This window comes from Budorcas taxicolor, chromosome 7, assembly GCF_023091745.1.
Source record: "Budorcas taxicolor isolate Tak-1 chromosome 7, Takin1.1, whole genome shotgun sequence".
NCBI lineage: Eukaryota > Metazoa > Chordata > Mammalia > Artiodactyla > Bovidae > Budorcas > Budorcas taxicolor.
Window position 1 is genome coordinate 56608189 of NC_068916.1, and position 11841 is coordinate 56620029.

Genomic DNA, 11841 nt, shown 5'->3' on the forward strand with positions numbered 1-11841 from the left:
GAACGTGTATGGGGCAACCCTGGGATCTTCCGGTTTCTACTTCACACTAACGACATTCATGGAAGCAAAGTGGTCTGATGACCCAGATATCAGCCAAGAACCCTTACCGTCCTTGGACCTGGTACATCCAGTGGACTGCAGACTGCAGTGGCTAAGAACTACCACACAGAGATTTGCACATTTGCCAAACTCTCTGGGTGACACGAGGGATTTTTCAAGGTATATTTGAGATCATTTTGAATTTACTTACAATTTTTACTTTCTTCACAGAATATATAAACTAGTCCTTTACCTTTTCTTAAGATATAAATGTATTGCAAATATCATTGCTTATATTATATGTATGTAAGTCAAGACTCTGATGCTGGGAGGGATTGGGGGCAGGAGGAGAAGGGGATGACAGAGGATGAGATGGCTGGATGGCATCACCGACTCGATGGACGTGAGTCTGAGTGAACTCCGGGAGTTGGTGATGGACAGGGAGGCCTGGCGTGCTGCGATTCATGAGGTCGCCAAGAGTCGGACACGACTGAGCAACTGAACTGAACTGAAGTCTAACAAAGGTAAAATGTAGACTTCTCCTACATTGTCATATACTTTGCTTTCATTTGTTTTTACATATTAAAAGGCAAGAAGCCAAAAACTGCAAGATAAGAGGTAAAAAACACAATAAACATTAAAATAAACACTTAGCTACGAAGAGTGAGAGGCCAAGAAAGAGTATCTAACTACAGGAACAACAGTCAATATACTTCCGGGAGTAGATTCATGAAGATAGGGTATATTTACCTTTCTTATTTACATGAGGGAGAAATATAATAAGCTTTCATAAAGCTCACTCTTAAGAGAGTAGAGCTATTACAATATCAACTTTCGGGACTTCCCTAGTGGTCCAAATTAAGACTCCGCCTTCCAATGCAGGGAACATGAGTTCGATCCCTCACCAGGGGACTAAGATCCCACATGGCACCAGGCAAGTAAGCCAGCAGGCCACAGCTAGAGGGAGCCTACATGCTGCAACAAAGACAGTGCAGCCAAAAAATTTTCTTAATAAATATCTAAATAAAATGCCAACTTCCCCAAAAAGTCAGAACTCAGTGCCTGCCTTTTATAAAATTCGCACCAAAAAAAGTCAATGACCTCCAAAGGAGCCATTGTTTACCAACTTGCAAACAGCATTATCCAAGATAGCACAAGCACAAGGAAGCAGTTAGCTGATATATCTGTATTAGTCCTGCAAAGAAGGCCATAGGGACCTAAAATCAGTCTGGGATGTTAACATATTACTTTTATAAGCATTAAGGGAATCTTTGCTACCCAGGCTGCTGCCAAATGCATGCATGCAGAGGGATAGGGCTGCTGAAAGAGATTTGGCGTTTAGTTACACAAAGAAATCACCGTGGGCTGCGCCAAACTCCCTTTACGAGCTACATGCAACAGTCTATCTTAGAAGAAAAGCACAGTTGATTGTAAAATAAAATATCATAAAATACCAAGATCAAGTGATTAATCAAAATGTCAATATCAAAGGCTAAACATAGTGAAGTCAACAGACATTTCAAATGGTTGTTCACTGGCCTTTTCAGTAGGAGGATGAAGTAGAAAGAGCAAAGGACAAGAAGCCAGGACCTGCAGACCGTGATGCTGTCACCTGTGAACACCAGCCGATGGACCACCAGATGATCCTCAAAGGCCCTCCTGGTAAGACAAGTTCTGATTCTAAACAATGGCCAGCCACCCTCATTCATGCCAAAATGTCCCAGTGATGGGCAACGACATAATGAAATTCTTTAGAAAGAATCGTTTATACAATTGTACAAAGGAAAATCCTCTTCCCTAAACATTAGAGGCATACACAAACCCAGTGCATTTAGAGATACAATGTCTACAAAATAACTGATAGGTACTGTTCGAAAGCAACCATGATTCAGGAAAGCACTCAGGAACTGAGGAGGAGACAAAGACACAACTAAACGCAATGTGGGATCCTAGATCCCACAGCATAGGATTGACTCCTATACTGAAAAAAATATATTAGTAAACAAGTGCCAATATTTGAATAATGTCTGTTATGAGAGTTAACATGGTATCAGTGATAATTCCCTCAATTTATAACTATACAGTAGTTTGGGGAAGTTAAGGATACTGGAATTTTCTGGTTCTGCAACATTGTGTAAGCTGATGAAAGCTTAAGAAACAAACAAAATTAAAATAAAGACACTCTGGAAAACAGAAAGGATTTTAGAATTCAAGAGACCTGAGTTGAAGCCCACCTATGGGAATCTCAGAAAAATTATTTTATCTCAGTCTGCCTTCGTTTCTTCATCTGTGAAATTAGAAAATGAAACAAAACAAAAAGTCCATACCTCAAAGAGCTGTTATAGGAATTCAAGGAAATAACTTTATGTAAAGTGTAACACTGGGCACCTTACTGGTTTGCTACTACAAAAAGAATCAATATTTTTGAAAACTTCCTTTCAAGACTTCAGTCTTTATCTTGTAATTTACTGTGGTGTGATATTAAGTATATTATTAGTATCCATTTGCAATCCAGATATATTTAAAAGATTATTCAAAAATTAATAGAAGATGTTTCTTATATTTCTAGATTAGTAAAACCTTACAAGCTCATGCTTTAACCAATTCATAATTTGTATGAGTACTCCCAGATACTTTCCTGCCCACAAGCATGAAGGAAAGCACCGCAGTGGAGCAGAGAGTACTCTGTACTCTAAAAGCTCTTGTAGGTTTGTAATTAAACATCAATCTTGCCCTACAGGGTATGTCTGTGATATGCCCTTAAGAAGGCACTTATCACAAAAAATACAAAATAACTTATCTCCCTTTATCCCCTGTAACAGTAAGCTCCTTGAGGCCAGGGCTATGTTTTACTTAGCTTTTCATCTCCCAGAAGCCAAATGATACACAGATCCATTGTGAATTTCTATTAGAAAACATATAAAAGAATGTTTAACTATTAGTTCTTTGACAGTTAAAAATCTCCTATCTTTCAGGCACTGATTAAGCCATAATCTCTACTAGGTGACTTACCAAGTATGCTTTGATACCATTTAAATGCCAATTTAAAAATTAATCATAATTCACGTGCACACCTTTATTCATGCTCACTACTGACTTCCCTGGTGGCTCACTCAGTAAAGAGTCTGCCTGCAATGTGGGAGACCCAGGCTCAATGCTTGCGTTGTGAAGATCTCCTGGAGAAGGAAATGGCAACCCACTCCAGAATTCTTGCCTGGAGAATTTCATGGACAGAGGAACCTGGTGGGCTCCAGTCCATGGGGTCACAAAAAGTCGGACATGACTGAATGACTGAACACTTCCACTTTCTCCCTTTTATTACTCCAAGTTAGTAAATATCTCTGCAGAGATACTGTGTGGCACCTACCATGTGGCTACTTTAAACTATGAATATTGTATGCACTGTGTTCATTATCTAACTTACTTCCTCCCAATGACTCCAGAAGATATTATTATTATTATTTTGCAGATGAGGAAACTGAGGCATAGAAAAGTGAACTGACTTAACCAAACTCACGACTATAAGCTCCCGGACCCCAGCTGATGTCAGAGCCCATGCTCTTCCTTTCTGTAACTTCTCCTTCCTGTTGTGCTTAATTTTCTAACAGAATTGAGGAGCAGAAGTTAAAAGCGAAGAAGGACTATCACAGTGTGAACCAAAAGATAAATAACCACATGTTAACCCAGACCTATCATTTGTCAGATCACTTATTTTGGAAATACAGGTCCATCTCAAATATTTCAGGAACTCTGCACAGAGAGATGTTCCACACATTTAAGTGCCAGATTTGCAAGGGAGAAAAGACAGGATCAGAAATGGAAACATTATTAATTACCCAATCAACTTTCTACTCTAAATGGAAATAGCCATTCATAAATCTCCTTTATGAGTTTAAGGGTAAACATTCAAACCATTTTGTTCAGAACATCAGGATCCTGGCTAGAATAAATAAAACCTGAAGCCACTGTGTTGAAGCAAAGAAATTATTTTACTCTGTCCATTTCGTTACAGTTCCCAAAGTAAGGACATGCTACTGAATCGCACACCAACTTCAGCCTGAAATTGCATAAGGCTAAATCCCAGAAGAGAATATTTCTCTCGTTCATTCAATAAGGATTTGCTGACTATCTACTATGTTGCAGGATCTCTTTGGATATTTGAGATACATCAAGAACAGATGATAAAACCTCCACGCATGAAGCTTATACTCTATTCACAATGGCTCTTTTTTGCCTATAGCGTAACAAGAAAATCAACCTGAAGGGCTTCCTTGGCAGTTCAGTGGTTAAGACTCCACACTTCCGATTCAGGGGGGTGAAGGTTCCACCCCTGGTCCAGGAACTATTAGGATCCCATATGCCACATGGCATGGCCAAACAATTAAACAGAAAAGAAACACAGACAATGAACCTGAACAACTCGACGGCGAGAAAAACCGTAACTTCTCTGCTTTCATTTGAGAATAAACAAGAAAAATCCAGGCACAATCAATGCTCTCTGAGTCCTTCTTTATGACTTTCAATTCCAAGTAGACAAAATTTAGGACATCTTTTAGAAAAAAAACTTTTAAAAAATATAGGAATCCAGTTCACCATGCAAGGCAAGCCCATGAAAGAGCCCACATGAGGTTTCAAAGCTGGGGCAGCCTAGCAGCTGCCATATCTGCCTATACAGTAGTGTGCTGTTTCTGGGTGTTTTAAGTAAAAGAAAGGAAACAGCTGTAAATGATGAGAACTACAAAGCTGAGAGTCATACAAAGAAACAAACCAAAACACACTGTCAAGAGCACTGACACTGTAGTTCACAGAAAGCACAGTTTAGCATCTGACAAATAAACCATTTTGGTTTTCAGAGCATTCCTCCATGAAGAGTTCATTGAGACATATTACACTCCACGAACAAAGAGTATTGAGGTGTTTGTTTTCAAGGTGCCACTTAACTTTGAAAGCATGTAGCTAATATATTGCCTGTGGTATCCAACAGGCAGGTGCAAGAAGAGCAAACATTCCTAAGGTTTTAAAAATAGTAGGATATTATAACTTGGAAAGCAAGCTCTAACATACCAAAAGCCAGAGATCAGTCAACTCCGTTTAAAATAGAATTTCCTCACTGCTGTAGCGCCTTCAAACATACCATTGTGCAAAATCAGATTAAATGCTTCCCAGAGATCCTCAGATGATTGTCCCTTCTGCCAAGCACTTTCTTTTGAATCAAAAAATACATAAAGACTAAAAGAAAAAGAAAACTGTATTACACCAAAAGGATCATTCTTACTATCTTATTCTTAAAAAAAATTCTTGTCAACTGTTAGACATTTGATTCTCACAAAAATACTGGGAGATTGGTGGGGTACATAGCATAACATTTCACATATAAGAAATTAAGACAGTAGGGTTGACTCACACAGTTGTGCATGTTGCTCACTGCACAAGGTTTTCCAGCCAAGCAGGCCAGTGAGCACAGGGCTACAACCACACAGAAGAAGGAGCACTTTTTTCTAACGTGCATTAACAGCCCCATATACTTCCCACTAGTCCCATTTACTGCGAGCTTACGGGGTAAACCACCGCAATGATGCCTCTTTCTAATTTGCACAAGGGCACAGTATAGAATGGGGGATACTCTTTCCCAAGGCCACCCCAAAACTGCTCGTATTGAAGGAAGCACAATGACTGGAATCGAGGTCTACTGACTTCCAGCTCATGACTTTAAATGAAGGTAAAAATTCTCACAGCAAACGAATTTCCTACTTCCTAGAGACAGTCACTTAGCCCCATCCAGGGATCTCTGGAAGGACTGCTTTGTGACTAGAAGAATGTAGTGTCCACTGTGCTAGAAGCGCACTGACCCATCTCTAGATGGGTGTTCTTTTCTACAGGTGCTCTTCTCCTCTTCCCCTGGCCTTACCTTTCAAATATCTTCCTCAGTCTTTATTTACTATGTGCCAGGCACTTTGCTAAGTATTTTATAAGAATTCTTTCCAGGACTTGCCTGGGGGTCCAGTGGTTAAGACTCTGAGTCGTCTTCTGAAACAAGAGAAGCCCAAAGGAGAAGCCCATCAATGCAACTAGAGAAAGTCTGGGCACAGCAATGAAAACCCCGCACAGTCAAAAATAAACAAATTAATTAATTTTAAAACAGAATCCTTCCAGATCTTAACTGAACCCAGCTAGATTAAGTGACCACAGCTACAACACAAGGCACCTAGAAACCACCCACCTGAGCCCAGTCAATCCACAGAAACATAGAAACGTGAGAATTAAAAGCTTACCATTGGTTTAGGCCAATAAAACATTTTAGGGTGATTGGTTACACAGCAAGAGATAATCGCAAGAAGCAACAGTTAAAACCAGACATGGAACAACTGACTGGTTCAAAATTGGAAAAGAAGTAAAACAAGGCTGTATATTGTCACCCTGCTTGTTTAACATCTATGCAGCGTACAGCATGCAAAATGCCAGGCTGGATGAAGCACATGCCGGAATCAAGATTGCCAGGAGGAATATCAACAACCTCAGATATGCAGGTGATACCATTCTAATGGCAGAAAGTAATGAGAAACTAAAGAGCCTCTTGAAAGTAAAATAGGAGAGTAAAAAAGCCAGTTTAAAACTCAAAATTCAAAAAACTAAGATCATGGCATCCAGTCCCATCACTTCATGGCAAACAGATGGGGAAAAAAATGCAAACAGTGACAGATTTTATTTTTGTGGGCTCCCAAATCACTGCGAACGATGACTGCAGCCATGAAATTAAAAGATGCTTGCTCCTTGGAAGAAAAGCTATGACAAACCTAGACAGCATATTAAAAAGCAGAGACATCACTTTGCCACTAAAAGTGCATATGGTCAAAGCTGTGTTTTTTCCAGTGTCATGTACAGATGTGAACGTCAGACCATAAAGAAGGCAGACCACCAAAGAATTGATGCTTTCAACCTGTGGTGCTGGAGAAGACTCTTGAGAGTCCCTTGGACAGCAAGGAGATCAAACCAGTCAATCTAAAAGAAATCAACCCTGAATATTCACTGATGCTGAAGCTGAAGCTCCAATACTTTGGCCATCTGATTAGAAGAGCTGACTCACTGGAAGAGACCCTGATGCTGGGAAAGATTGAGGGCAGCAGGAGAAGGGGATGAGATGGTTGGATGACATCACTGACTTGATGGACATAAGTTTGAGCAAACTCTGGGAGATGGTGAGGGACATGGAAGCCTGGCGTGCTGCAGTCCATGGGGTCACAAAGAGTAGGACTAGGACATATTTGACCAAACAACAACAAAGAGATAACTGAAACAATGTATTTTCTCCCCCTCTTATCGTCAAAGCTATACCCTTAAACCAGGCATAAGGGGTCCACAGAGATGAATAAACCCTGAGTGCAGATTGCAGGCAAAGAGAAACTGTAACTGGATACAGGGCACAGCAAAGCTGAGTCTGCAACACTGTATTCCCTCAATGATTATCTGAGTACCTACTATGTGCAAGGTAGCTCAGTCTAGTGATTAGCGGTATGGGCTTGGATTCAGATGTGTTGAAATCCTGGTTCTCCCACTTGCTAGCTACAAGAACTTGGAAAAGTTACTTAAACTCCTCTGAACCTCAGCTTTTCCAGACAATGGAATGGAAGTCAACCATAACTACTTCCAGAAGCTGCTGGGAGGAATAAACAGGGTAATGTAGGGAAGCACTTTCTCCCCCTACCCCTAGGAAACTAGGAAACTCCTCTCATGCCTTGGCCATAACTTCACAAACGCCACTTTCTCGAGGAAGCCTTCCCTAATGGCACTCTCCAAACTTCACAACACCGGCGTACTTTCCCTGTGTAAACATACATCATCAGCTGGAGTTATCTGTTCGCTTGTTAATCACTTATTTGTGTTAGTCACACCCACTAGAGACCATCAGCTCCCTGAGAAGAGGGTCTGTCTATGGTGCCCCATACCCAGAACAGAGCCTGCCACCCAGAAGAAAAGTGTCTTTAAACACCTGCTGAATGCAAGAGAAGCATTTAGCCCAGAAGCCTGACTCATGCCAAGTATTCTCTAAATGAGTCTGGCCCTGTGCTGTGTGCTTCTGCAGTAAGCTTCCTTCCACTAATAAGCTTCCTACCCCGAGGAAGCTTATTAGAGTCTAATGAGGAAAAAGACACATGCAGAACTATCCAACACTGTCAAAGATGGTCACTGAGGCCCAACGTGTCCCTCCAGCTCTGACAAAGCAGAGATTACCTTGTGATGGGGACAACCCAGAAAGGCTTTCCAAAGGAGCAGTGGCATTGGAGAACTCACATTTCAAAGTGCCAGTCCTAACAAAAAATGGGTGGTGGCTTTTTCTCTTTAGGGCCCAGAAGCCTAGTGTAAGGCAAAGTCTACATCAGATCAATAAATATTTGTTTATTCATTCATCACTCATCAGATGTATACTGAGAACCTAGTAAGTGCCAGGTACTATTTTAGATATGAGATCAATTAACAATGTCAACAAGCTGGCATTCCACCCCCAAAAGGCCTCCATAGCAACCCCATCATAACCAGGGTCCCACTCACTCCTCTGTGATCTGGGCCCCCAACAGTATGACCTCTTCTAATGGAGGTCAGGTCTTATCTCTTTTAAAAAAATATACATCTCCAGGAACTTCCCTAGTGGTCCAGTGGCTCAGACTCTAGGCTCCCAATGCAGGGGCCCTGGGTTCCTTCCCTGGTCAGGGAACTAGACCTCACATGCCGCAACTAAAAAGAAAAGGATCCCACAGGCCACAACTATGACTGGATGCAGTCAAGTAATTTTTTTTTTTTTAATATTTAAAAACCCATCTCCAGGCTTCCAGAGAGTAGTGCCAGTGGCGGCTGCCCAAGATAAAATACAATTCTTGCAAATCTTCCTTAAGATGCGTAAGCTGAAAGGTCTTCTGATACAACACTCTCATCTGTGGACAAAGAATGTCACCTGCCATTTCAGTAAACACACAATGTTGTGGCATAAAATTCCTTCAGCCTCTGAGGACATCCCTGAGGATGCTCCCTGAGGGCATTCAGGACAGAGAAAAACAGGATAAAGGCCCTAGACAGTTAAGGAGCCTATCAAAGGAATTTCAATTGAGTCCAGATTCTTGAATTATTCCATACACAGAAAAGCATTAATTCCATTAACTTGAGATGTCTGGTTTTCTTTCAATAGCAGTCATCTTTGGACAGTCAACTATCTTTTTCTTTGTTTGAACTTATATATTCTGGCTCCTCCCTAACCTCTTCTGGCCAATCCCTCAGAGCTATGTGAGAGACTATATCCAGGCCTAAGTCCTCAGCAAGTCTGTCCAATAAAAATCTAATTCTCAACTCTTAGGCTGTGCTTTTTTCTTTTAACAGATGAAGAAACTGAAGCCTCAAGAGAGAAGACGACCCTTGACCAACGTCATCAAGTGAACTAACTAAAAGTAGAACCAGACTAGAACCCAGGGGTCCCACATCCTAGGTCTGGATGCTTGATTTTTCAAAGAATTTCCTATTCTACCGTTACAAGCCACAGTTCCAAGAAAAGCCCTTGAGATAAAGAGGGCCACTGACTATTGAGACTAGAGTGGACAGTTACAGTAGCGCGAATAACCATAACCTTTCAAAGAATTTACTAGGCAAGTATCAGTCACTGCGATAAGCACTCTGTAGGAAGTATTTCACTTGAATCCTCACAACTTCTAAGTTGGTACTATTATTTTTCCCATTTTACAGATTACAAAACTAAGGCATGGAGGCGCCCAAAGTCCCACAGCTGTTAATAAAAGAGAAAGGGGTGAAGTGGTAGAACGACAGTGCTGAGTAAACTAGGATGGCGGCATCAACGGCCCCCACTAGCTTTGACTCAGTAAATGATGTATTTACTGGAGACATCGAAAAGCCCTGTGCAACTTCAACGGGGTCAAGAACCTGGGCTCCCCGCGTCTCTCCCTCCAGCTGCGGCAGGGTGTGAACGTGATGCCAAGCACCGAGCCTTTCCCTCATCCTGGAGGGGGAGCCTTTGAGGAAATCCACCCCCGCCCTCGCCTGGCACATCCCAGAGGCAAAGCCCGCAGCTGGATCCGGACCTCCGCGCGGGCAGCAGGGAGCCGAACGGAGAAGGGGACTTCGGACGACGCTGCCTGGGGCGCAGACGGCCTGGCCACAGGGGCAGCGCGGGAAGATGCGAGCCCCGGCCGAGACCGAGCGGGCAGAATACCTTTCGAAGGAAGCTGGCGACCACCTGCTCGAAGGGGTACTTGAACACCTCGTGCACGTCCACGGTGACCCCCATCCCGGCGCGCCGACCACGCCTCCGCCAGCACACTACCGCTAGAGCTCCGTCTGAGCCCGGCCGCAGGCGTCCAAGCCCGGGAAGCCTAAGGGGCACGGGGATTTTTTCTCTTCCTTTTTCAAGCTTTCGAAACTTTATTGTCCACTCGGAAAAACAGACAGTTGGCACACCCCCTTTCCCTTCCCGGTCCACTTCCGCCAGTCCGGGCTGCTGGCGAGGGAGGTGCTGGGCCCCCGGGCGGTGTCGGCTGGAGGCGTCAGAAGCGGCCCCGCCCCGCCCTGGCTCCGGCTCCGCCCTTCCCCGGTCTGATCACACCTCGCCCACGCCACGCCACGCCCCATGGCCTCGCCACGCCCCCACGGCCTCGCCACGCGCACCTCTGCGGACCCAAGGTTCCACCTCAACGCTCGGGAGTCTTGAACCTTGCAGCTGGGGTTTTTGTCATCACCTCGCCTGGAGCCTTACTTAAGCCGCTACTGGCAGCACTAAAAAGATGTAATAAATACATAAACTACCCTCCCTCCGAGTTTAGGGACTGTAATATAACCCTCCTCAGTGTTGCCCAGCTCACGACTGCATTCCTCACAGGACCTGGGCAGTTGCCTCTGAGGCTCTAGGTTGCATCTCAAGTACTTAAAAATTGCCTGTATCTGCGTGTGACTCCATAAAGAAATTCCTACACTCATGAAAGGTTAAACACCATGGGAGGAGGAAACAAGGGATACAAAAAGAATTTTGAATGGTCTTCACTCAACTGTACAGATTTTACAGAAACAAGCCAGTGAATCCATTAATCCAATACCTTATTTAACATATGAATTCCTGATCACCTACTATGTGCGAAGCACAGTGCAGTAAGGAAAGCACAGTCCCTTCTGTCATGTGGGATGAGTCAATCAGATGATTTAACACCCAATAAGTGAAATAGATTGTTGGATGGCATCACCGACTCAATGGACATGAGTGTGAGCAAACTCCAGGAGACAGTAATGGACAGGAAAGCCTGGCATGCTGCATGGCATGCAGTTCATGGGGTGGCAGAGTCTGATACGACTCAGCAACTGAACAACAACAACAAACAGAAAAAGAAATAAGATAATAGGTCAAAGTTACAGGTGAAATAATTTTAGCTAGGATGAATCAGAGAGGTCTCTGAGGTAGCGACTTTTACATTATAATTGTGTAATCTTGCTTACCCCTGACACACTGATCTGGCAAGTTCAATTCAGTTCGGTTCAGTCGCTCAGTCATGTCTGACTCTTTGCAACCCCATGAACCACAGCACGCCAGGCCTCCCTGTCCATCACCAACTCCCGGAGTTCACTCAAACTCACATCCATCGAGTCAGTGATGCCATCCAACCATCTCATCCTCTGTTGTCACCTTCTCCTCCTGCTCTCAATCTTTCCCAGCATCAGGGTCTTTTCCAACGAGTCAGCTCTTCACATCAGGCCAAACTATTGGAGTTTCAGCTTCAACATCAGTCCTTCCGATGAACACCCAGGACTGATCTCCTT

At 43.2% G+C, this 11841-nt stretch overlaps 1 protein-coding gene across 1 annotated transcript in view; it reads right to left on the minus strand.

The window, feature by feature from the left end:
- Positions 1-10368, minus strand: part of PRELID2 (PRELI domain containing 2) — a 78497-nt gene extending 68129 nt beyond the window's left edge. The window contains exon 1 of the mRNA XM_052644159.1: positions 10250-10368. Coding sequence (XP_052500119.1) covers positions 10250-10324 — 75 coding nt within the window. The 5' untranslated portion in view covers positions 10325-10368. The remainder of the gene's footprint in view (positions 1-10249) is intronic.
- Between the last annotated feature and the right edge of the window lie 1473 nt (positions 10369-11841).